Below are 27214 nucleotides of genomic sequence, written 5' to 3' on the forward strand. Positions count from 1 at the left end.
GATCATGCAACCATAGTGATTTGTATCAAATTCCTATCTGCTTCCTAGATAATCAGTCTCGTACTCAGCTCAGATGTCTCTCTAATAGCTACAACCCCAACTCTATGCATCACCAAGAAAGAGGACAAAAAGAGCACATATTTGCATGGCGTTTGCACAAAATGTGAACATGCTGATTTATATGTGTAGTTGCTAATTGAGAAGTAATTGCTGCAAAAGAAATAAAAGTACAATGAGGAAGACTGTGACTAGGTGACCTGTGTGCCTATTCTGCCTGAGGTCCAGAAACTAACTGCTGGTGAGCAGCAACAAGGCTCCAGTTTGCTTTTCTTATGGTTCTTTATCTTTAAACTGGACTTGAACCAGACAGCGGCCTTTCAAACTGAGAACAGCCACCCTAAATTCAATGCACCACTAACTGTGTTAAGCCCATCATTTGCAATGTAAACTAACTGTGCACAACATTCATTAGTTTACACTCATTGTCTGTCTCAAACAGGAAGGCCTCTTCATTCCTTCTCAATAGCCAAACTAAGTGTGTGGGGGGTAGCATTTGGGGCTGCAGTCTTCACCATACTTACACTAGGGAAGAAGTTTCATTGACACAGTTGGATTTGCTTCTGAGTAAACATCCACAGGATTGTGCTGCTAGGTAGCCAAGATCTGGAAAGAGCTGTTATGCTATCCCAGATGACTTGTTACTTTTTTTTCTCATGCAAAAAGAGCTCCCATAAAGCACCTCTGAGTTGCTTTAGCTGCAAGATGGAGACTAATGTTACATTGCAACATTATTTTTCCCTATCCAGTGTAAAATGTTTCCCATTGTCAGATGCAGGAAAACACACACACACCCCGGTCTTCTTTAAAATGCAACAAAATAACCAGTAATGACAAATGTGTTTCACAAAAATTCCACAATCCCATAGGTACAGCAGATTTCCTGGGCGTTGATTAATATTGGGTCTAGATGATAAATGAGATCTCCTGCTACTTCACAGTAGCTAGTGGAAAGGAAGAAATTTCTATTCATGGATCAAAGCTGCAAAATTATAGAGCATGAAAGGACCTAGGTTAACTAATCCAGTCCCTTGTGCCGTGCAGATTCACCGGAACTAAATCATCCCAGACAGAAGTTCACCTGGGCTCTGCTACAAAACCTCCAGAGAAGGTTATTCTTCACAATATTAGTGTGTGCGGCACAAATGTTTTTGTTTTTAAAAATAAACATTCTGCCAGAATGCATATTTGACTGCTTCCTTAGTCCACACCATAATGGGAAACAAAAAGCCTCTTCTGCGGGGCAATCACAGGGGTATTGACCTGTGATATTGGGGCCCATGCACAGAGATATGATGAAACTGCATCGACAATACTGGGGAATACAGCTCCAGTAATTGTTCTGCTTCCTTCTTCCTCTTATTTTTGCATGCCTGTGCTCAGTCATCATGCAAAGTTTGCTCTTAGGCCTCCATGCTCTGTCGGGGCTTATACGTGGAGAATGCACCAAATTAGCAAAATATCAAAGTATGGTTTCAAAAGGCACTGGACCCAATCGTATCTGAAGCAATTTGCAAGGCTCCTGTACATTGAAGTTTGTTGGACTGTTCCCCCCACCACCACATCCCCCACTTGGCCACAACAGGGCTATCACACTGAATTGCTTATAATTCATTCTTCTGGGAGGCATCAAATAAATAGGCTGTTTAATAATATTGTTGCAGAGTATATTTTTGAGGCACGCATGGCTCAAAGGCAATCGCTTCAGTCACTTTGAAGGAAACTTCATTTCTTCCCTGAGGAGGCTTAAGTATCATCTTTCAACATTGCCTCCGTCTGATGTGGGACGAGAGAAAGTCCCTCGCTTCCTATGGCCTCTTTGAAGTGTGGCTACGGCATAGCTTACAGGAGAAACAAATCAATGTTGGTAAACTAATGAATTATTTCCTACTTTGGCACCAAAAACCTGCAGGGACACGAAAGGAGACCACAGACTGAAGCAACTAAGACTGGTGGGTAAAGTGTAGCATCCAACTGGCTGATATTTTTGGACCATGGTCGTTTTGTCCTGTGGATTTCAGAGCTAGTCTGCAATCCTAGACACACGTACCGGGGAGTAAAGCTTATTGAATTCAGTGGGATTTACTTCTGAGAAGACACACATGAGACTGTGTTGTGAGAACATCAGCGAACATCAGTGCACTGCTTGCTGCTGTCTTGGACTGCACAGTAAAGTATTCAGCAGGTGTGCTGCACATTCACAGTTGTGTGTTGGACCAGTCTCCTCCTCCTTGTCCCTCTTCATTGTCTCCCACCACCAATTCCTGGGCTCTGAGCCTTCTTCCCTTAGGGGTTCCCCAGCAGGGCTTCCCTCTGTGACACATTCTGTGGGCCCCTGACTACTGAAATGATTTCAAGGGAACCCAAGGCAGCAACAGGGGAATGAAGGCTGAGAAAGGCCCTTTCTGATTGCAAAAATTTAGTCACAGTTGTTAGGATCCAAACCTACATACAGCGGTACCTTGGTTCTCAAACTTAATGCATTCCGGATGTCCACTCCAAAACCAAAGCGTTCCAAAACCAAGGCATGCTTTCCCATAGAAAGTAATGCAAAACGGATTAATCCGTTCCAGACTTTTACAAACAACCTCTAAAACAGCAATTTAACATGAATTTTACTATCTAACCAGACCATTGATCCATAAAATGAAAGCAATAATCAATGTATTGTACTATAAAATAAATAAGACAGTATTGTAGATGATAAAAATTAAAAATTATTTTTTCTTCTTCCCTGCACTGATGATAGTCATTGTTTGGATGGGGGGCTTTTACTTTTATCTATTTCTACAGTCACACAATCAATCAATTAGTCAGTCAGTCAGTCAGTCAGTCAATCAATCAATCAATCAATCAATCAATCAATCAATCAGTAGCTGAACTGGGTTCCACACAGTCACAAAAACAAATTAATCAAAAAAGCCTCAAAACAAAAATTGAAAATAAATAGCAAAAACAAAAGCGCCAAGCTTAATCCGTTCTGGAAGTCCGAAATGTTCAAAAACCAAGCCGCATTGGATGTTTGGCTTCCAAAAATCGTTCAAAAACCAGAACGCTTACTTCCAGGTTTTCGGAGTTTGAGAACCAAAGCATTTGAGAACCAAGGTACCACTTTATATGGAGAAGCAACCAAAGGCTTACAACTCTTACACAACAACTGCTCTTTCTTAACACCTCTGCAGGATTGATTCTGCAGCAAGGCAACAAACAAATGCTGGCCTGTCCAGGAGCTGTAATTTATTTCTTAAAATAGCAGTACATGCACATTGCCTTGCCTGTAATTGAAAACCCCAGTGACAAAACACACACAGACTGCTATGCAACAACAAGTATTATTGGAAAGCGCAACATGTGAGCATCCAGAGATGCAATTTGAGAACACCCAAAAGGAAAGAATAGGGAAGGCTTTGTGAGCTTTGTGAGAGCTAGACGAGATTCGGAAAGTACCTGATGCCATTATTTGTGGATTGGCCTACTAACAGAGCCATGCTGTTGTTAGCAGCCCCAATAAAACGATTTCCCCCCATAACTGAGCTGTAGTGTAGCAGAGAACACAAGATGGCTTTGCTTCTGAAACCACAGTGTACTTCTGTGTTATTATACAGTGGTACCTCAGGTTAAGTACTTAATTCGTTCCGGAGGTCCGTTCTTAACCTGAAACTGTTCTTAACCTGAAGCACCACTTTAGCTAATTGGGCCTCCAGATGCTGCCGTGCCGCCAGATCATGTTTTCTGTTCTCATCCTGAAGCAAAGTTCTTAACCTGAAACACTATTTCTGGGTTAGCGGAGTCTGTAACCTGAAGCATATGTAACCTGAAGCATATGTAACCTGAGGTACCACTGTATAATGTTTGGAAGCCTGATGCAATGCTGAGCCAAGCCATCATGAATTAATGTCATTCTGGAGAACTCTAGTGAGCATTAAGTTTATAATATACAGAGACTTTAACTTCAGTGTTAATTGCACGTTATTAATTCACACAGTTGACAAGACAGAATCATTGCGATTGAATACATGTTGTCCTTCTCTTTGACACACTTGTATTGCTAATTGACCTGCCCACATTGATTATATTATGCAGCGCTAGGAGATAGCATTATTCCACCCCCAACCAGAACATCACACCTGCCAACTTTGCTCCCCTCTTTGTCTCTTTAGGGAATGACATAAAGGTGAAGCTAGAAGGGACTTGCCTAATTTTAATGACCTCCAGTCAAATTTCATTCCAAAAGATCTATCCACAAGCAGTCATCTGAGCATATTGAAAGTCCTACTCAGCTGGGCTCTAAGCTTTCCAAATTGCTAGATTGTTTCCATGCCAATTAACTGGGATCATGCTATGCTGCAGCTCATCTGTAGCTGCTCTTATCCCTGTTTATTTATTTTTTGGTAGGTCATTGTATGTTGAAAATAGGCAGGTTAGGACCTTAGTAGCGCATCTCCAATGGCTGGTTCACACATGCACGTTCATCAGTTGATGACCACATGACCAAGTGATAACTTACATGTAGGATACAGTCACCACAGAGCAAATAGCATGGATCAAAATCCCAAAGACATTGCTTTCATATCACTGCACATCACTAAGAACTTTTTTTTGTTTAGGCACACCTACCCATGGATTTCCTTTTATTCTGTACGTTGGCTTTTAAAACTGTTGAATGTTTTACTATTTCTATTGTTTTTAAAATCCATTTTTATTGTCACTTTTGATAAATATTTTATTCATTCCATTTTATGAAAGCTGTTTAGAGATATTTTTTTTGATGCAGTGGAATATAAATCTTGCTTAGCAAATAATATAAATAATTATTTAAATCTAAATAGTTACCTGAGGGAGCAGCTTACATATTTGATGGTAAGTAATCTTTTTTAAAAAACAAACAAACAAACAAACCAGGATTTATATATCATTTAATTATCAAAACCTCCACATGGCTTACCTAAAATATAAATTAAAATAACCAATAAAATCCTATGTTAAAAATAAGCTGAGAGATATATTAAAAATATGTTATATTTAAATGTCTGGGCAGGTTTGCCTAAACTAGAAAGTTTTCAGTAGATGCCAAAAAGAGTACAGCGAAGGCACATGCCTACGGTAATCTATTCCCCTGGAGGGAATTCTTATTTGCTACAGGTGAATTTGCAAATGGCTGTTTTGCTAGCCTGATTAAAATAAACTTCTGATCAGTTGAACACTGAAGGCACTAGAAATACTACATATAGGTTCACAAAACTTGTCTAGCATTCAGAATCACAACTTTGTGGTAGTTTGTACCCAAATGGCAAAATGGATTCATTTATGGGAAGAACAGAAAATCTGGGGCACAGTCTGGCAATCCTGCAGTCCCAGTTGCACACAGGAAAGCCATAAAGTTTTAAAAACCTAAGGGTAGCTGTAAAACTTGACAGCACAGCTCATCAAATCCACAAGGTTACACTTCCTTTAAACTGCTGCCAGACATCATCACCATCATCATCATCATCATCATCATCATTTTTTATTTACATCCTGCCCATCAGGCTGAGTTTCCCCAGCCACTCTGGGCGGCTCCCAATAGAATATTAAAAACACAATAAATACACCAAACATTAAAAACTTCCCTAAAGAGGGCTACCTTCAGATGTTTTCTAAAAGTCAGGTAGTTGTTTATTTCCTTGACATCTGAAGGGAGGGCGTTCGACAGGGAGGGCACCACTACCGAGAAGGCCCTCTGGAACAAGTCTGATACAACTTTGGGGAGAGTAGATTAGATCTGGATTTAGTGATGTCACTGAACTAAGATATTTATCAGGCGACAAAGCATGCTCAACAATCATAATTTCAAAGGAAGGCCAGCTTAATCTTGTACAGATCAGAAGACTGGTGGTTCTATATTGGTATAAGCCTGCCATAGACATGTTGTGTACATTGCTACCCCATATCAGAACTGGCAGTTAAATAAAACTAAATAAATATTCATTATTATGATTAATAGTAATAACCTTCTTGTCACTCTAGGAAATGATTGGAGTGGTGAAAAATGTTATGCATTTTTTCAGATCTTGCTTTATTTTCACATTTCATGTATTGGTGAGATTTGTATTTTGGGGCTTGCAAATGTGACTTGGGAGTTGATACTGGTTGCCATAAACACAGAATTATAATTCCTGAATTCTTCTCCAACTTGGATTTTACTCCAAGCTGGAGAATTGCTCTTTTATCTACATCCATCAAATACGCCCCCACCCAACTCCCTTTAAACAAAAAAAGACTCACAAAAAGCCCTTGGGAAACCATACTTCCAGTCTGTGGTATTTACTATTGACCCTCTGCCACACTGTGCAGCATCACATCAGGTTGTCAGGGATTAGTTGTGATTCCTGCATTGTAGGAAGTTGGACTAGGTGACCCTTTGGGTCCCTTCCAACTCTACAATTTGATGGTTCTAGGTGGCAGAGAGGTCTTCCTGCCCTCCTACCTATTGCTCAGAACTGTTGAAGTGCCAGCCCATGAAGTCAAGTGAAAGCTTGTGGGGAGATTATGTGGGAGAGGAAAGGAATAAATTTGTTGAAGGGAGAGATGAGGACTCATAAGGTTGCAGTTGACTGAATTTACATTGATTCTGAAATAACCCATTTCCTTGATTACTTTGGGCTTATGTAAGCTGAGGAAAGATTCCCCACCGGTTCTTACTTATAACCTTAACAGAAAGACAGACCTTTGTTCTATGATAGCTGATGCAATTCTATTGTTTCTGGACTCACTCTGGTCATCTGCTTGACATTAGGAATAGCCACTCAAATGGCCGAGAAACTGTTCAGATTCTCCAGTGGTTATGCTAGAATATAGCTCATTTTGCCTTGACAGTTGGCTACAGTTTGGTGTACGTTTAACTGCCCTATAATTTCGAACACATCTTACTAATTTTGGTCTTTCGGTAATGGTTTGCACCTGTCTTGGGTTTCATTGCCTATTTAAAAATCAATGAACCACAAATACTTGAGGCCTGCTGAAACTAACCATATTTCCTGTGACTTTGAAAAACTATTGATCCAAATATGCTCCCCAGTAACTGCATGTCAAGTCTTTATAGCAAGGTTAATTCACTTTATAGCCTTCTTAACACAGGAGGGTTTATGCTTTATTACATATCCAGTACTCCAGATAGGATGCAATGAATTTTAAAGTATCCAGTGTGTTAACCAAGCTCAGCATTTTCCCTCCAACCTTCTTAAAAATCTTTTTTTATTTATTTCAAATGGGAACACAAAAACAGAAGCTTGCACTTATTTTTGTTTGCATTTACGAAGGGCAGAGAGTAACCAGAAAAGGTCAAATGCTATTTCTGTAGGGTTTTTTTTTTTTGTTTTTTTGCAGGGTCCATCTGACAAACATGGGACAGAAAAGCATTCATGAAGCAAAATGCCACTGCTTCCGTAAGCCTTGGTGTAAAAATAAAATTCTGAAGTTCTGAATATTAGAGAAAGAATAATGTTCCAAGTCTTATGACTTCTGAACTCCTAAAAGGCAGATTATTGTTATGCAAAGTAGTCTTCCCTCAAAACTTAAGTTTAAAAGTTCCATTGGAAATGCTTCTGGTCCCATTGTCAATTTCATCTAGGGTCTAATTCCTGGCAAAAGGCACATAGGAATTAGTTAGTGAGCTAAACCTGGCTCACCTCATAGTTTTACCCTGTGAATTTTATCAGAGAACTATCAGGAAAAAGTGAGGTCTTTCCAAGGATTCAACCAAGCTTCAGAAGGAAGCCCCTTTCCCAAGCAAATTTACCGTATTTTTTGCTGTATAAGACTCACTTTTTCCCTCCTAAAAAGTAAGGGGAAATGTGTGTGCGTCTTATGGAGCGAATGCAGGATGTGCAGCTATCCCAGAAGCCAGAACAGCAAGAGGGATTGCTGCTTTCACTGTGCAGCGATCCCTCTTGCTGTTCTGGCTTCTGAGATTCAGAATATATTTTTTTCTTGTTTTCCTCCTCCAAAAACTAGGTGCGTCTTGTGGTCTGGTGCATCTTATAGAGCGAAAAATACGGTACCTTTACAACAGTCGAGAGAGTGAGACAAGTGGGTAGGTTTGAAACAGCTGGCATCATATAGGCCTCTGGCTTCTGATCTCAGGGGCATCCTTTGACACCTGCATGCATGAAATCTACTTTAATTGACTTGGGATGCACTAGGTCCTAAAATCCCCTTCAACTGCAACCGCGCGCATGCTTGGAAGCATCAAAATCTTAACCACAAGGCTTCTCAGGCCTCTAATGTCCCCTGTTATACCTGTAGATTCCCTGTCCTTTTCAAGGATGGTTAGTTTGCTTGGGAAAGGAGGGGTCTGATGGGAAGGGCTGTCAACTGGGGGGCCTAATATAACCTGGGTCTGATCTTGAGAAGGCATTGGAACTCAGGGGCTGTATCCAATGCTAACCCTACCCAGAGACATTGAAGTTAGTAGATATGACTGACTTAGGTTCATTAACCCTGCCCTGGGGTCCCTTTTTCTTAAAGCATTAGTAATTGCTGAAGGGGGCATTGGGGAGTGGGTGAGTTGCAGAGAAAGCCTTGCTCAATCATTTCCACATCTTTCATTTTTCTGCCCCAAATGAGCCCCACAAGCCTGGTGACACCTCACGGTATCCTGGGACGGTGTCAGGGCTCCAGCATCCCAGCAGGGTTCACTTCTGACATTTCTTGTGGGCTACCCTTTAAATCATACATCCGCTCCCGCCATTTCTTAGTACCAGTGACTGAGCGAATGCCATTTTTATTCAAACCGTTTATATACTGCCTACATTGAAACAAAACTCTTAAGTGGTAATTTTGCCCAATGCCCATAATACAGCATCCCTCTGGGGCACTGAACTGCTCACCACAATCACAGGTTAATCCCACTGAAGAGCACTAGAATAGGAGGGCGCCCAGTGCTAAGGGCCCCTTTCAAGCCTGAAGTTGGTCCTGAGCCTCTGTTGACTCTGCTTGCTCCCTCATGGAGTTCTAAACTCATATTTACAAAGGGGTTGAACATGTATCCATTGCACGTCTGCTCCAAATTATCCATCCCCATCCCAGAAAAAGCTGCCGTTCTTTTCAAAAATTTGCTGGGAGAATCATACATGATTACTTCTGTATACACTCTCTAGTGTGGACCTTTGCTACAAAAGGTAGATAAGAAAAAGATGGGTGCTTTATTTGTACAGTGGTACCTTGGGTTAATAATTCATTCTGGAGGTCCATTCTTAACCTGAAGCTGTTCTTAACCTGAGGTACCACTTTAACTAATGGGGCCTCCCGCCGCCGCCGCATGATTTCTATTCTTATCCTGAAGCAAAGTTCTTAACCTGAGGTACTATTTCTGGGTTAGCGGAGTCTGTAACCCGAGGTACACTGTATTCAGTCAGCGGCTTCAAATATTGATAAGCCTATTATTTACACTGATTAGCCTACTGTTGATCAGAAATAGATAACCAGTATATTGTATCTAAAAGACACATAATGTAGCAGTTGTCATGCTTTATTCTGCTGAAGGATGAACCCCCAGCTTGATACAAAATGAGACCATCTCAAAAGAATTCAGAGTTAATACATACAATCTCTACTCTATTCTGAGCTCGTCGCCCCAGACACTTTCTCATACCTGGTGCAAGGGAAGTTTATGGGTGGGCCTCCATCAGGATCGCATTAAGCCTAGACAAGGAACTATGGATATTTAAGAAAGGAAGGAGCTAGGGGAAAGGAAGGAACAGTGATAATGACAAGAGGAAGGCCTTACAGTCCTGATTTATTAAAGAGTTCGGAGGATTTGAATTACAATGGGCTTGGGGATGAAGTGAGATTGTCGTCAGAAGCTGCTGTCCAACAACAGGCATAATCATTAATTTCAGCCACACATTGCCATTACTGGAGAATCAAATGTTTGGATATGGCCCCAGAGAGGGGCAATCCTTTCAAAGTTGTTGCTTATTCTCAGGTGACAGCAAGAAAACAGAGAAGAAAAATAACTTCACATAGCAATATTTGAACTCCAACTATGATCAAGATTACACCCATCAACTCCCCATTGACATATAAAGGGGAATTACAAATGATCGCTGATAAACTGTTTCTTGTGGGCTGCAAGAAATATCATGCATAATCCTCCCACTAAGAATGAAACACCACAACAATGCAGCCATCAAAGCCATCACTAAAGCAATCTTCTTCTGACATCTGTTCCATAAATTACTATTAACAACCGATGGGAGGGAGGAACCCCTATATTCTTTCAACATTTTCATGAGCATCACTCCCACATCTCCACACTAGGCACAAGTAGATAGATCTTTGCCTACTAGCAAACAAAACCCTATCACAGCACTGAAATCTAATGGAAATGAAAACGTGTTTTCACCTCTAATTCTTGAAGAATTATATCTAACAAGGTATGTTTTAAAAACAACAGCACAGATCATAGAATCACAGAGCTGGACGGCAACACTTCACAGTCCCCCATTGGATTTGAAACCATACCGGACCCTGCTTAGCTTTTGCAAATGTGCTAGCAGTTTTATTACTCCATTTTGACAACGCAAAGGTAAGAGTAAAAGAAGTGTGGGGACCACATGTAGTTTGTGTAAGAAATCCCTGCCCATAATTTATTGCAGGAGAGGGTCACCTTCCTTCATACCTAGTTTCCTTTCCCTTGCACAATCACTTAACAATGAGATGAGCATGAGAGTGCTCACCTTCCACAGAATTATTACACCCCCCCCCCCAAAAAAAAGCACAATTTCATTCAGGCCTTGTGCCACTTTTGTCATCTGCTGCTTGGTAACAGAATGAAGAACAAATGCATTAAACGTTGCCTGGGGAAGATCCAGCTGGTTCAAGGGGCAAAAAGGTCCTTTAGGCACCCGGCAAGATGAGAGGACCCTTTCTTGTCCTACGTTTGTTCTGCACATCCATATGCAGAGGATTCACTTTAGAAGTATAGATAGCAATAAAGTCACTTACGGAATGCAGTATACAGTTCTTGCAGAGTTAAGTAACCATCGTTGTTGTAATCATCAAATCGGAGAAGATCCTCTGGTGTACAATCTGAGAAAACTTCTTCCAGGTCGTCCCTTTTCATCAACTGTTGAGATCAGGAAAAGAGGTGGAATCATTAGAATTACTTAACCAAATTTAATTGAATATACTTTTTATTGTATGGGAAAACTGAACACTGGGATATTGTGGGGTGGGGAAATAGGCCATAAAAAGTACATAAGCTTGGTATGTTTAGACAAAAATTGCATTTTGTTAGGAATGTTGAGTTTTTCCTGATGTTTCCCATTATTGCTTGAAGGTTTCCACAGCTACCTTGTATGAGATCAAGTGGTTGGAAGGCAGAAGTCGCCAATAAATCACCAGGAGTCATCAATCACCAATGTGATTGTTTTATGTTGCAAAATTTGTTGCAATATATAGAAATATTATACATCAAAACTAAGCTATACATGGCCGTACTACATGCATGTTGTAATAGAAAAGCCAAGTTAACCCTATCAGCAGCAGCAACAACAACTTTGTATGAAGTAGGCAAAAATGTCTCAAAAGTCAATCAGGAATCATTCAGAAAGTTCCTATTTAACACCTAAACTGGCTAATCCCCTACTTCCAAAAACTTCGGGAAGGCAGAATGCAGCATCAGCCTACATTCAGACCCACATAAATGTGTGACAACGCAATACAAGGAAGTCTCATGATACCATTTCAAAGATGGGTTGGGGGCAAACATGAGAATGCAGAAGGCCAAGATTCAAGTCACCAAGGAAATGGTCAAAGAGTGCTTCATGTTCTTCATGATATCAGATGTGGCTCATTTCACTGGTGACAATGTCAAGTAATAATGCTAAAAACATGACCCTTCATCCACCATGTAAAATAGCCAATAAAAGTGAAATCAACCACAACTTCCAGGGTCTACCTTTTAAAGATAGAAATTTCCCTTTGTCTGCTTTTGTATTGAAAATTGATTAAGTTTTCACAATACTGACAAGCTCCTTTGATTTAATGCCAGGAAAGAAATCACTTTAGCAGTTATGAATTTAGCAGATTTATGAATCTGACCCTACAGACACAGCTTTAAATGAAAATAATATTTCAATTACCATAGCTGTTAATGGGCTTGTATACTCAGAAGTTTATCTGATATTTCACAAGAATAAGGCTGATGTGTGTGTGGTGGATTTCAATCAAATGTTTTTAGTGGCTAAGACTGAATTTGTATCATGAATTAAAAGAACAAAAAATGACCTTCTACTTATTTATTGCTAGGGGCGCTTTTCTCTCTGAAAAGAATTATTTGACATTAATTGAAGCAAATAAGTTGGCAATTCTCCAAAGGCTAAATTCCACTTTCCCTTAACTTTCCCTCTTTTTTTTAACCAGTTCAATACTGGGTAGGGAGAAAGATTTGGCAGATGTGTTGCAACAAAAATATGGTCTACATTAAAAACAACAACAACCTATCCTTCCTTTCAACCAAGTTAACTAAACTAACAGAAGCAATTATCATGTTCCTACATTAATTTTTGATGAATCCTGTTAATCATTTAATCATTTAATATCATTGTTATAGCTTCTCATTTATTTATCACTATACAATATACAAGAGCACTGACAGTGTATACTGACAGTATATCCTCTGCCCAGACTGTCATCTTATACAAAGCCCTGCTACATGCAACAGCTACATGCCAAATTTGACATACATAAGAGAGCCTAGGAAGTGATACATCATATATAACTACATGCCATATGAGAATAGCTATGATGTGGAAGTCAATATGGGCTATGAAAACAAAGCAGTGGCCTCCTGCCAAATCCTCTGCAAACTTGGAACATAAGAATATAGGTATCTGTCTTGCGCTGAGTCAGATCATTGCTCCATCTAGCTTGGTATTGTCTATAGTTACTGGAAGCACCTCTCCAGGATTTCAGGAAGGGACTTCTCAAAGTCCTACCTGGGGATGCCAGGGATGCCACAATGCAAGGCAGATGCTCTATCACTGAGCTATGCCCTTTCCCTAACTGGACACAGCAGAAAGAAGGCTGCATTTGCTCCCCTGATCCAAAGGTTGAGTAAACATGGGTAAACATCCCATGGGTAAATAGCCTATGAAGATAGTGTCCCTTCCATCTCTTTACTTTCTCTTGTGTGACTTACTGGCTGCCATTTGCTCCTGTAAAACTTTGCACTTTGCAACATCACTGCAGCGTGTGGGGAAATGGCCAGCCATACCTTCCTCTGGCTTGTCTGGATTCCACTGCCAGGGAACTCATACAAGGGTGCAATGCTTCAGGGACTGAAATATAATAGGTTCCTGAAACAAAGGAGTCCTCCCTCCACTTCCCTTCATAAAAACAATAGGTCTCTCTCTCTCTCTTCCTCCTTAAGCCAGATCATGTTACACTTTAGAATGACCAAAGAGAGAGCCCTAGATTTATGTAGTTGTGCAGATATGAGCATATTTTATTCTATGTGAAAGGCACTGCAAGTATCACAGAACAGGTATGGCCCATGCCTCAGGGGTGTTCCTGAGTGAATGTCCTTATTTTCCTCCTTACAAACAAATGGTTTATGTTTACCCCTAAGGGAGAGAAGTAAAGTGCTCACTACTCGGTCCAGCTGAAATTCAAGGCATATGAGAACACAGCTCATGTCTATGTGCTCAGGAGCCTTGGCAATATGCAAGCCCTCCCTCCAAACAAATAAATCTGCTAAAATGATGGGAATTCTGCTCGTAAGATAATGAAAACCACTTCTTTCATTCCATTGTAACATGCATCATATATAGTAGCTACTCCCAATGCCTGATTACATTTGCATTTTGCTTTGTCAGTGCATCACACACACACACAAAATGACATTTTTCAGTTTTTTCAAGCCTGAAAAATATCACATTTCTGCTCAACCAATTAGTGCTCATTCATGAATTTAGCAGACATTGGATGTGATATGGTCTTTCCTTCTTTGATCTATCATAACAACTCAGCCAAAGAGGTGATTTCGCAAAACTTCTCATTCAAAACATCTCAACATGCCATGTTATTGTGACAATTAAGTTGCGCAGCTATTTAATCCTTTCAAGATGGGACTTACTAGGAGTACATTCCAGCACAAAAACGAACAAAACAGATGGAGAAAGAAATATTGTGTAAGGGCTAATCAACATTTCAGTTAGGATGCTTATTAGCCAAATCCATTATGTGGTTCCCACCCTCTCCTTCCTTAGTTCAGGGAACTTAGGGATGGGGCAATATTTGCCTTTTTCTGGTCTTTTGCAGAAGGTAAAGCAGCATCTTGCTGCCTCCTGAAAACTCTCAAAAAAATATAGCCCGTCATCAGTTGATGCCTCCCTGCCCTCAACTGTCAGTGGGAGAGATTGGAAGCAGAGCTCATTCCATTGAAAATTCACTCCTGAAAATTTGCAGAGGAAAAGGAGAGAAACTACCCAGCAAATCTCCTAAGAACATTAGAAGAGGTTGTTGGATCAGGCCAATAGCTCATCTTGCCCAGTCAGATGCCTGTGGGAAACCAACGATCAGAACATGAGAACAAGAGCCTCTCCCCTCTTGTGGTTTTCAGCAACTGTGTCATCTTACAAGAACAAATGGAATCCTCCTTAATGAGGGTCCTGGTTGCGCGCGGGCCCCTAAGGAACCCCCGCTATGAGAGTTGTTGCGGGGAATGGCCCAAGCCTTAACCATGGGGCCCCAGGATTGCGCCAGGCTATTTGGGCCAATTGGGGCAGTTGGCACGATTCCTGGGGCCTACAAAAGTGGCAGCGCGCCATAAATGGGGGCACTTGCTTTGCGCTGCCAAACACCCACCCTCCCTCCCTAATTTTAGGCGGTGCTGCTTTGGCCTTGCTTTTGATTGGGTCGCCTGCTTTGGAGCAGGGGCTTGGTAGGAATTTTTTCCCATTTGGCAGATTGGCTGTAGCCACTTGGTTTTTGCCTACCCCCTTAGCAATCGTCACAACTTTGCAAGGTTTGGCGGTTAGGCATTGGTTTATTGAAGTGTGTGGGAGGGGAGGTGCAGCCATCACTTGCCCCTCCATGAATAAGGGTATTCTGGTAAAGGAATCTGGGGTCCTGGATCTCATCTGAAGTCCGCTTGAGGGGCTAGGGCCATGCCAGGACCACAGGAACCCCGGGGTAAGCTTCGGTTGGTCTTCATTGATCTTGCTCCCTTGTTTGGTGCTTACCCTTTCAGACTTCCAGCCAGAGAGGCAGGAGTCAGTTATAGTCTGTTGCCAATGCATAAGCCAATACTGCTCACTTTGCTGTAATCAAGAAAGTTGTGGCCTAAATTTTGCCCAATGACTTAAACTAAAAATTACGTGTCAGTGTGAAGTTATTTTCAGGGGAAGGGCTTGGGGGCCTCGAAGCACAAATGAACACGCTGGATCAGATCAAGGGTCCATCCTTCTTCCTGGTTAGCAGGATCTTTCTCAAAAATACATAATCAGGGCATGATGGGAATAACCTTCCACAGCATGATAATAAAGACAATATCACTTTGTGTGTGTGTGTGTGTGTGTGTGTGTGTGTGTGTCTCACCACCATATATCTAAATTGATCTATTGTCAATCAACACTTCTGCAGCTACAAAAGGATATTGTACATGTGGGACAGAAACTGTTGTTAATGAAATTTTTAGTATTAGAGCATCTCAGAGGAAGGAGGGAGAATCTATGCTGATTTTCATATTTAAATATTTTTCAATGCAAATAAAATCTGATATCTGTCAGCGAGCAGGGCATGTTTAAAAAAGATGATTGGAGACGCAAACCTATATTTGCCAGAGAGCTAAGGAGGGGGGGAGAAAACGTGGCATAGAAAATTCTTATTTTGCAAAATATCCTTAACAATATACAATAATGCCACCGCTTCCTGAGGCAGATGGGAGAAAAGTCAGCTACGGCAAGGTATTTCATAGTCTAATTTTCAGCAGAGTTTTACAAACAGCTAGTCTCTTGAGGATTCCACTGTGGTTACACTCAATTTACACTTTGAATGGGAAATGCAGTCCACTTCATAATTTGATTTTCATTGAACAACAAACCCACCTGAGCCAATTCAGAGCTGCTGAGGTGCCCATCACCATTTATATCCAAGTGGTTAAACATATCTTCAACTAAGAAGCGCTTCTGGGTTCTCTCATCTCCTGGGTGATTTTGCTGCCTCTGCCGGTGAGACTGAAGGTCCAGCAGGATACCCTTCAGTTGACGGTAGTCTGCCATTGTACACGTGTCACCTGAAAGATAAAACATGATTATGTGACTGCATGCCTCTCCCTGCTTGATCTGCTAAAAGACTGCACTTCTACAGAGCCAGAAAAGGTGCCGCCCAAAGGGAGATGCCCTGCACCTACTGAGGTTTTCAAAAGCAATGCTTTAAGACGATCCTAATGAGATGCCCTTTCATAAAGACAAGGTTTTTCCCCTCCCTAAATCCTACCTCCAAGGAACTTCATCAGTATCTCACTTTACAGATTATACGGCTTCACTCAGCAGACAACCGTGTAAAATGTAATATCTGCTGAATGCATTAAATGTCCTCTAGATGCTTTTTTAAAGTATCCTTATTTGCCCCCACATAGTCGCAGTTTATGCACTGCTGCGTTTCCACAGTGCAGTCCGGTTTTTCTAATATATAAGGAGAAGATTAGAGTGGCTTTGAAGTGGTGATCATAACTAACTGAGTCTCAAGGCGTGAACTGCTGATTATCAGACGGAAGTCCTGTGCTATCATTTGCACACTGTAAATATGCCATTTACAAGCTGAAACTCAAATTACCAAACTCAAAAACCATTAGTTCTGCGGCTGTATTACCTATATTACAAAAGTTTCAAAAGGTTTTTTTTAAAAAATAAATGAATAAATAAAAATAAAAATAAAAGAAACAATACTGCTTGAAAGGGGCTTGTGGTACCAGGACCCACATGGCTTAACCCTCCCCTGTGCTGTTTTCAAGCTCTGACCCATTTGACACCACGCCACATAATAGAATGCTATGTGCACTCTTCTTTGACTGCATCTCAGGAGGATGTACTTGGTAACATCTGCAAAAAGAACTCCCTACTGTAGAAGGCAGCACAACTAGCCTAATCAAAGACTTGAACTCAGCTGGCCAGGTACATAGCACTGTAAAGCAAAGAGGATGGAGGGCAACTCCAAATCTTCCCAGATGTTTCCCTCGGATATAAGATATCCTGATTTCCATGGGACTGACTTCCTGATAATGAGTTCAAGATTAGGATGATAGGATATGAAACCAAAATGGGACTTCTGCTGTTTTGCTGCTACTCTTTCCCCCTTTCTGTCAGTGGAGGTTGGGACAGGGACCAGTGAAGTGTGTAGGGGACCACTAATGTTCAGAATAAAAAGATCCCATAAGTAAGGCTGACTGGGGAAACAGTGGGTAGAAATGGAGTAACACTGAAGCAGAGTATGTATTAGTGGAAGAGCCAACATTTTGTTACAACCAGAGGCGTAGGAAGGGGGGTGCGGGGGGTGCAGACCAGACCAGGTGTCATCGCTGAGGGGGGTGATGACTCGCAAGTCTACCCTGAGCTGTTGATGTGGGGCGTGACAAAAAAAATTCCACACAGGGTACCACCTGACCTTGCTACGCCTCTGGGTACAATTGTATCCTTCCAAGAATGACTATGTTCTAAAGAGTGTTTCTATGTGCATTTTGTTGAACACGTTTAGAAACCTCCCTGGTAAAACAGAGTTTCTGGTTGTGGGAAGGTTTCTAAGACAGAACATGCTCGGAAACTCTCCATACTTTTCACATGAAATGCATGAAGGTCCCCAAAAAAGATTCTGCATGCCTGTGGGGACGCTGCGAGGCAGATCGTTTTAGCTCTTGTGTCTTTGGGTGAATCGTGCTTTAATGGAAACTCAAATCACGGGAGAAGGAGAACACCAAGAGAACAGAAACTCTTCCTTTTAAAACCCCACTCCCACAATAAGTAGAGCTGCACACTGTAATTGGTATATTAATCAACTAAAGCTTTAGGCAATTAATCAAAGGATGCCACTTTTAATCAGTAAGTGCAGATTTTCATCAGTGGGGCTGTGAGTTAATAGCACAGTTGTTATGTAACCATTTTAGCTCTGGTTTATCTATTTGAGAGGAATGGGGAGGGGGGATACTAAAAGTGGCCTTTCCCTTTGCCCATCAGCACTGGATTTTGTTTATGGGGCTGTAAATTATTATACACTTCCTTCACTGTCTCAGTATACATTGTGGTGATGGGCAATTCAGCAAATGTAATTTAATCAATGTAAATTTAATTGACTAATGAACACAGTAATTGGTGACATGCCATTTAATTAATAAATAAAAAACATTATTTAGGCTGCAGTCCTAAGCACCCTCACTCGGCAGCAAGGCCTACAGATTTTAAAGGATAGCAATGTTTTGGTTTGTACAGGCAGTGCTTCCGATATGTATTCGTTTGAGCACACGCACATCTCACCAAACCTAAAAGTGATCTGAAAACATCACAAAAAGGGGGTGGAATGGGCCGGGGTGGGGCAGGGTGGGGGATGGAATGGGGTTTTTGCAGGATTTTTTAACGGTGTTTCAAATATATGTGATTTCACTTAAATGTGTGGTAGCGTGGAATGCACGTAAATTGGGAGTTGCCTGTATATTGTTTTGGGAAGTGTGAATTGAGTAGCTTCACTTTTAACTGTGAACTGAACCAAATTCATCTCCCACCCCCAGCAGGCATAGCATGAACCCACCCAAGCATAGCATAAGACCTGTCTACCTTCTATCATATGAATCTGTCCAATGATGCCTCTAGAGAGAAGCTCATCTGGATCCGTTTTTGATCTCTTCCCAGTGCAAAAGTGACTGGAAATTTTATTTGTCCAGTTTTTTCCAGTATCTTGCATATCTGGTTTTAGCAGTTGTTTTATACATAGTCTGGCTTTCATTGATTTCCATGTTTTGTATTGTTTCTGTTGCTGTATTTTCTTGTGCTGTTTTACTCTGTGTGCAAGTTGCATTGAAAGTTTATGCAGCATAGCTGGCAATTTAGTCAATACATAGTGTGGGATACAACTAAGTTGTTGCATGCAAGGTCCATTTGCACAACATGACCATCTCCTTGCCCTATGCATCTCCGGTTTCCCTTAAATCTGCTTTGGGGAGTTGGAGGAACCCTCTGAACAAAATTAGGTGGTCACATAGAGAGGACCTCGTTCCCCATTTGCATATCACACTCAGCACCACATTGAATTTTACCCATGCGCTTGTATTCCACTGAGTCCTACTCAAGGTAAACCCACTAGAATTAAAGTACCTAAGTTAGTCATGTGCATTAATTTCAATGGGTCTATTCTATTCTTTCCGCAGGGCCTGTAAGACAGAGTTGTTCCGCCTGGCCTTTGGCTTGGAGCCAATTTGATTCCCTCCCTCCCTCCCTCCCTCTCTTTCTTTTTTCTTTTCCTTTCTCCTCCTGTGATGAGGCTACATTTTAATATTTTAATGTTTCAATATTTTAATGTTGTATTTTAATTTTGTTTTTAAGTTGTATTCATTCAACTTGTTTTTATTATTGCTTGTTAGCCGCCCTGAGCCCGGCCTTGGCTGGGGAGGGCGGGGTGTAAATAAAAATTATTATTATTATTATTATTATTATTATTATTATTATTATTATGCATTCAGTGGCCAGGAGGGCCTTCCATCAGCTTCGGCTGCTGGCCCAGCTACACCCCCATCTGTACAGGGATTGCCTAGCTACTGTTGTCTATGCTCTGGTAACCTCAAGGTTAGATTACTGCAATGCATTATATGTAGGGCTACCAATTACTTAGGAACACGGGTGGTGCTGGTGGTTAAACCACAGAGCCTAGGACTTGCCGATCAGAAGGTCGGCGGTTTGAATCCCCACGACGGGGTGAGCTCCCGTTGCTCGGTCCCTGCTCCTGCCAACCTAGTAGTTCAAAAGCACATCAAAGTGCAAGTAGATAAATAGGTACCGCTCCGGCGGGATGGTAAACAGTGTTTCTGTGCACTGCTCTGGTTCGCCAGAAGCAGCTTAGTCATGCTGGCCACATGACCTGGAAGCTGTACGCCGGCTCCCTCAGCCAGTAAAGCGAGATGAGTGCCGCAACCCCAGAGTCGGTCATGACTGGACCTAATGGTCAGGGGTCCCTTTACCTTTACCAATTAGTTTCCAGGCCCAATTCAAAGTGCTGGTTTTGATCTATAAAGCATTAAACGGCTCAGGACCACAATACCTCAAGGACTGCCTCTTTCCATATGAACCTACCCGGACCCTGAGATCATCTTCTGAGGCCTTGCTTTGTGTGCCGCTTCCTCGAGAGGTCTGGAGGGTGGCAACACGAGAAGAGGCCTTCTCTGCAGTGGCTCCCCATCTGTGGAATGCTCTCCCTGGGAAATTTCACCTGGCATCTTCATTATACACCTTTAGGCAACATGCAAAAACGTACCTTTTTAACGAGGCCTTTGGTTGATCTGATTTACATCCTATGCCCTTTTAAAATGTGTTTTTTTGTGGGGGAGGGGGGCTTTTGGGTTGTTGTTTTTATTTTTATTATGTATTTTGTGGTTTTATATCTTGATTTTATTCTGTGAACTGCCCTGAGACCCCCAGGTATAGGGTGGTATGTAAAGAAGAAGGAGGAGGAGGAGGAGGAGGAGGAGGAATAATAATAATATTGGCTATAACCCTTAATGTGCATATAAATATCTCAAACATAAGACGGTGGTGCCTTCCTCACCTAAAGAGAGTGAAGTCTCCATATTTAAAACGACATTGAAAAAGGATTCAAATGACCGGTTCAAGACAGAGCTAGCACTTGATAAGCTACTCATGTTTCAGTTTGTCTTTTATGAATAGGTGTCTCTTTTTATATGAATGGCTAATCACAGGGAGCATTTCTACTCAGCCAATTTATCCTTTAATATCATCCTGTGAGACGCATGGCTACCCCTCCGCCTGCATAGATAAAAATCACTGCTTGACACCTCTAGCACATCAGGGCATCACTTAAGTCCTATTCAAGCATTTCCCCCCCCCCCATCCACTATTAAAAGCACATAAGGAAAGGGGAGGGGGTAGGCTGGCAATCTCTGCCCCTTCAGCATTGAAGGGTAGCTTGACCTCAGGTTCTTTAGGGCTTTATAACTAAAACTTTAAATCTGACCCAGCCCCATATTGGCAGCCATTCCAATGCCTTTAATGGTGCTATAATGTGTACATACTGTAGCAAGACGTCCTACTCAGCAACCTAGCTGCCCTATCCTGTACTGGCTGCAGCAACTTCTGTACTCATGGAGGCTCCTTGCACAATTCAGAACTCACAGTTTAGAAGCTGCCTTGGTTGGTACACCAGCTGTGACCATTCCTGGTCCAGGTCAGCTTCAGCTCTGAGGTTCATGCATTGGTAACTAGACTGCTGTAATGCTCTCTATGTGGGGCTGCCCTTAAGGTTGGTCCAGAAGCTGCACAGGTTTCTGATAGAAGGGCTCAGTAAGAATACCAACCATCTAGCATTTTTCCCTGCCCCTACTTTTGCCTCAGGTTTGCTATCAAATATTGCGTTTAATAAATATCATTGCATTTAATACATCAAGCAGAGATAGAGAGAGAGTTAAAAGCTTTCTTTTCCCCAAGGGACACTTAATGGAACAGTTAACGCAGAGACCATTTCTATTCAATATTATCGTTCTTTTTACAACACAAATTAAATGAAAATTAAAAATTACATATGCATAAGAATCAGAACAATGGAGAAAAAGAAATGGGTTGGATCCAGAGTGCCCTTTGAGGGAAGGGGAGGGCTGCGATCCAGTGGATGTACCTGCTGGAGGAGGAAGAAGGGTGATTGTCACCAAAGCCCACTTTCGCCTGCCATGCCACCACCCACTCTGTTTCAAATAGGGGTGGGAGTTGGTGGGATTTGATTGAGTTCACATTGAAAGGCAAACCTACCTAATTCACACACTTTCCAGAACAATGCATGAATGGAACATCCTTTAAAATCTGCACTTCTCTGAATTTTGCAGCGCAGTTCTCCAGACACAAAATTGTGTGCATAAAATGCATGCATTTTTGGAAATAACAAACAAAAACATTATATATGGGGAACTGGTTTTGCAAAGGAGGATTTTGCACTAAAATGCAGATGAATTTCCCTGAGGACTTTTTTAAACAAACCAACAAACCAACCCACAAATAGTTATAGAATGCGGAAAACTGCAGATTGGAAAAAATGAAAAACAGAGAGAAAGCAAAACTGAGCGATTCGGCCACCCCTAATGCCTCTGTGTTCTCTTCCAATGCTGCAAGGGTGTTTCTGCATCTTCAGCAAGCAACCTTCTAGGAAAGGAAAGGAAAGGAAAGGAGCATTTGTGATGGAAGAGTTCCTCCTGTGTGGGTGATGCGAAACCTAAGAAGTAGACTAGCCTTCCTGGCGCCACTTTCTTCAAAAGCTTTACCCAAACTCCTGAAAGTGGCTTCCCTTCCTGCACTGTTCAACTGGGTGGCTTTATTTATTTTTTTAAAAAATCCTGTAACTCCCTTACCTTCTCCACAAAAGGGTTCTTAAAATCCTATTTGAGATGTTTGTATAGGGCTTAGCAAGGGCAGTGGCTACTCTCTCCTTATCATTTCCCTTTACCCTCTTGCTGCTGTCAATGACACTTGTAATCTTCTTACGCTGTGCTTGGAATCCACTAGCTTTATCTACTAAATACTCTCACTTCTTAGGTTTTATTTGGCAGCACCAGTGGCTCATACAAATGTGTCCCCTTTCCGGCACTATAACTGTTGCTGCTAAGACAGATAGAATAATGAAACGCCTTTTTTTTTTTATTAAAAAATGTGCTCTCACAAATGTGTTCTTTCCTCTGCTTTGTTAAGTGCCCTCCAGCAGTTTCCTTTCCTTCACAACACGAATTCATTATTAGCAATTTATCTCATTTCAGAATATCCTCATTGGTGAGTCTTTTTAATAGGTAGCTCACAGCTGGGTTGCCTTGTTAGCAACTCCCAGGGACTCCTGATTCTTTCATAAATTGAACCTATATTCTATGTGCTACATTAGCTGGTTTTATGTCTTTTGAGGTACACCTTTGAGTCTGACCACCTGGTGTCCAAACCAGAAACATGGGTGTCAGTTTTCATCCATTTCCTCATCCCAAGGCAGGTTTTGAGAGACACATCCACTTTGAAGACATTGAAGCTTCAGAAACATTTCACTGGAGCGTTCACAGAGTGCAGGCCATGAGGCAATCAGACGGTGTTAAAATAACTGGATACATTTATCAGTAGTCAAGTTTCTTGCCCTGTGGGTTGAAAATATCGCTGATAACTTCTGCTCTCAAAGGCTCGGGGTGGAATTCAACTTTGCACTAAGGAAATTATTCCATCAGCGTAAGTATTTCTGATTTCTAGATGGAACCATCTCCCCTCCCACTGCAACATGTTCTCTTCCAACCCCCCAGACCAGATTTTAGGGGGGTCATAGATGGGGGAGGGGGAAGTCCTGTTTGCTTTTATTTGCCCCTTTCATGAGCTGCTTCATGGGTAGCTTAGATGCATGGGCGGATGGGGGAGAAGGACTGCCCCTCTCCTGACACCCACAGGTTTTGCAGGCTTTTGCAGAGGGGTGTCTGTGCATGTACAGCTATACTCATGCTGGTGTTGCTTGAGATCAGAAACTCTGGATCATCAGAGGCCAGGGCCAGAAGGGTGTGGCAACGCCAAGCGAAGGGCCAGTGTGTGCATTCAACCTTCGGCAGGAAGGCTGGTGACTAAGCATTTCAGCACTGTTTATAATAGCTATAAATAATATCTAATCAGTGTGGCTACACCAACTGCAGAAACACTGCAGTGTGACATACTACTCATTTGCAGAGTCTGTTGGGGATAGTGGCTCTCGCTGTTTTTAATGTTCCCCTGCCCAACATTTTGCTTTTCATTACAACCTGGGGCAGAAAAGCCCCTGAATTTCATGGTCTTTCCAAATCTCATTTCATGACCTATAATTCAGGGGCTGCTTAAAGTTTCATTGGATCTGTATGGAAATTATGTTGAAAAATCCATCCCTTGTTTTCCATGTCTCTTTATAATTGGATTTATTTATTTATTTAAAGTCTTTAACACAACCTAATTACATGTGTTTGTACTTTCAAAGTTATCTGCCTCACCTCTAATCATCAGGACTCACCAAATATATGTCATGTAGCCACTCAATTAACAATCAATTGTAACAGCACTCTGGAGCCTTTTAAAGCAAAAATCCTGTCTCCTCCCCCTTCTAGAATATGATTGATGCTACTGGGGGTCAACACATCTCCCACTCTGAAGTGCCACTTCTGTTTCTTCAGATCCTTTTGATGATATACAAATATTACACATAAGATACATCCATCGCAATGATTTCAATGCATTTCTCTAGCTAAAAAGCAGAGGTTTTCACTGTGAGCATAATAGCATGTACTGAAACTACATTAAAAAAATCATGCTTCCACTCCAATGGGCAGATTTCCCCCATTTTTCTTATTTCATTCCTTGATTTCAAAATTAGGCATGCATGCACTCTGTATAAAATTAAGGGGGAGTGGAAGCTTCCTCTTTTCCTATATTCCAGCTTTCATATGCATGTGTATTTGTGTTTTGTGTGTGTTTCATGGAACAATTCAGGATTCCTATTGGATTGGTTCCACTTCAGAAATAAGATGGGGTAGTTTAGATCTCCAAAATCCAGAGGGAAATTCAGAAGCGGAAAACTTCAGAAGCATTGCTTCCAATGGAGCCAAGAACCCAAGCCTTATTCATGGTATATATATATAGGGTTCCTCCCAGAGGAACTGTGGTCCTCATATGTAGGCCTACATCAGACTGATGCTCTTCACACATCAGTCAGGGACGATAGCCAGCACACATGTTGGCATCGGGGGAACATTCTGAATACCCTTTTCACGTGTTCAGTCTCCATGTGTCTTAAGAACTTCAATAGGGTTCTTAGTCAGCACAAAGCATACTGCCAGACGTGCTCTCTGAAGACACTTAAAAAAAGAAAAAGAATCTGTTTACATGTTTTATAATCTCCCAATATTCATGCGGTTTCAAAAAATGAAAAACACAGACTTTCAGGCTCTTGATTGCAAAAAAGCTCCGTAAATATTAATGTCCATCAAATTTACATGCTCTGTTCACAGAGGCCTATTCCCCCCCCCTCTTTTTTTGTCTTCTCTTACACAGCAGCCACACAAATCATTCTGTTTAGCACTTCTGCATGCTTTGGCAGATAAAATATTGATCAGCCTGCCAAGAATCATAGAGCGTGGACCTGTTTTTATGTCAGGACTTGGCAATGAACTACATTTATCAAGCCCATCCTCCCAGAGAATGGTAAGTGGTAAGTGATGACATCTCATTAATCCAGCTCCCTCAGTAATTGGCCCACTTTTGAAAATCCTACCCGGGGTTTCAGTGAAATGAAACAGATTATTACTGTGGGAGCTAAACACCAACCCACAGTTCACTGACTTTTGTGAAGTCAAATCTGCAAAACAACAAGAGTGTCAATCGGGTGTCAGGAAGGGGGTTAACTGAATGTTCTTCAAGCAGATGCAATTAACAAGAACCGGATGAACATGGCAGCAGCTCTGAAGAGTGAAAACTTGGGTATTCTTGAACATGCTACTGTGAAAGACTGCCTGACATACAACAGGGGCTAGGAACTCTGGCGGCTGCCTTGCTGTTGTGTTGGGATAACAGGAAAAACAAATCAGGAAGGAGCAGGTCTTTCAAACACAACTGTCCTTTAGTACAGCATATCATTAAAGGAATAAGAACTAGTGTATCCCTTCTAGCACTGAGTATTTCCTCCACCATTCCCTAGAAAGCACACTTTTTAGCTATTCCAAATTCATTGTTTCATCCTGCTACACAAGCGTCATACTTTAATACCAGCATTTTCAAATTTTAACCAAGCAGCATGGGGCTGCCACAGCTCTACATTCACAAAAGGCATCTGCTACTTTTATGTGTTGCACATAGAAACAGGAATTTAATTGGAGGCAGTTTTTTCCTTGTCACAGCGCTGCAGAGATGAGAGAAGCCACAGCTTGTGGCATTTTCATTTTCATTACTACTCTTAAAGGGGCAGGAGCCTCTCAGATAAAGGATACGGCAGCACCATACATTAATGTTAGCCACACAACCTTACACAAGTCTATGCAAAATTAAGTTGCACTGCATTCAGTAGAGGTTACACCCAGGTACGTGGGTATAGGATTGAAGCCTAAGAGACCAGCTATCACAATAAGATGAATGACAACCAAACTAAACAATATTAGAAACAATAAATGGTAGTTTCCCTCATGCAAGGAATAGATTGGGGGTGTATCATTAGGGCTATAATGTCTTTTTCCTTTATTACCTTGATGACACCCACCATACTCACTATTCCCCCCCCCCTTTTTTTTAACCAGAAGAACAACAGAATGGGGGAAGCGCGCATTTCTCATATTATCTAGTTTGGCACTTGGAATTTTTGTGCTGAATTCTCCATAACTGTATTATATAGTAATCTACATAATGTAGCTTCCTCCAAAAATCAATGGTGCATGAATCTAGATTTCCTTGTTGAGATGTGTTCCAGGGATTTCTGACATTTCCAATTTTTTAAGCTCACGGTGTCACTCAATATAGTCAGCTGCCAAAAATATGGTGTCAATAAGTTTTCATCTCTGTAAATGAAGAGAATTACTTATTGAAAGTGAAAACCATTTGTTTAGCAAAAGAAATGCATTGAGTTTTCACTAAATCTTTGTCTGGGCTGCATTTCAGACTACAAGGTGGGGCTCACATGATGGAATGCACAAAAATTAAATGAAATACATACCCTCAGAAGTAGAAAGCTGGATTTCAAGGACAAGGGTTCACACTTCAAACCAACCAAGCCTTGTCTGGAATATTCTAGTTTTCTGTGTGGTGGAGCATACAGTCGCATGAGCTCCTATCTGCAGTCTGGTACAGGCCAGACATAGGTTTGCCACTTCAGTGAGAACAAGGCCAGTTAATTCATCTAGAATATTAATTCTGTCTGGATAAGTTTCTAGTACTTATGCCCT

At 41.4% G+C, this 27214-nt stretch overlaps 1 protein-coding gene across 3 annotated transcripts in view; it reads right to left on the reverse strand.

Moving 5' to 3' along the window:
* The window catches only part of FSTL4 (follistatin like 4), a 343706-nt gene that overhangs the window by 125578 nt on the left and 190914 nt on the right, over positions 1 to 27214 (reverse strand). For all 3 annotated transcript variants that reach the window (XM_077924525.1, XM_028718024.2, XM_028718025.2), the window contains exons 5-6: positions 16149 to 16336; positions 11044 to 11164 (exon numbers count right to left, since the gene is read on the reverse strand). In XM_077924525.1, the coding sequence (XP_077780651.1) occupies positions 11044 to 11164; positions 16149 to 16336 (309 nt within the window). The remainder of the gene's footprint in view (positions 1 to 11043; positions 11165 to 16148; positions 16337 to 27214) is intronic.

Source organism: Podarcis muralis, chromosome 2 (genome assembly GCF_964188315.1).
Source record: "Podarcis muralis chromosome 2, rPodMur119.hap1.1, whole genome shotgun sequence".
Taxonomy (NCBI): domain Eukaryota; kingdom Metazoa; phylum Chordata; class Lepidosauria; order Squamata; family Lacertidae; genus Podarcis; species Podarcis muralis.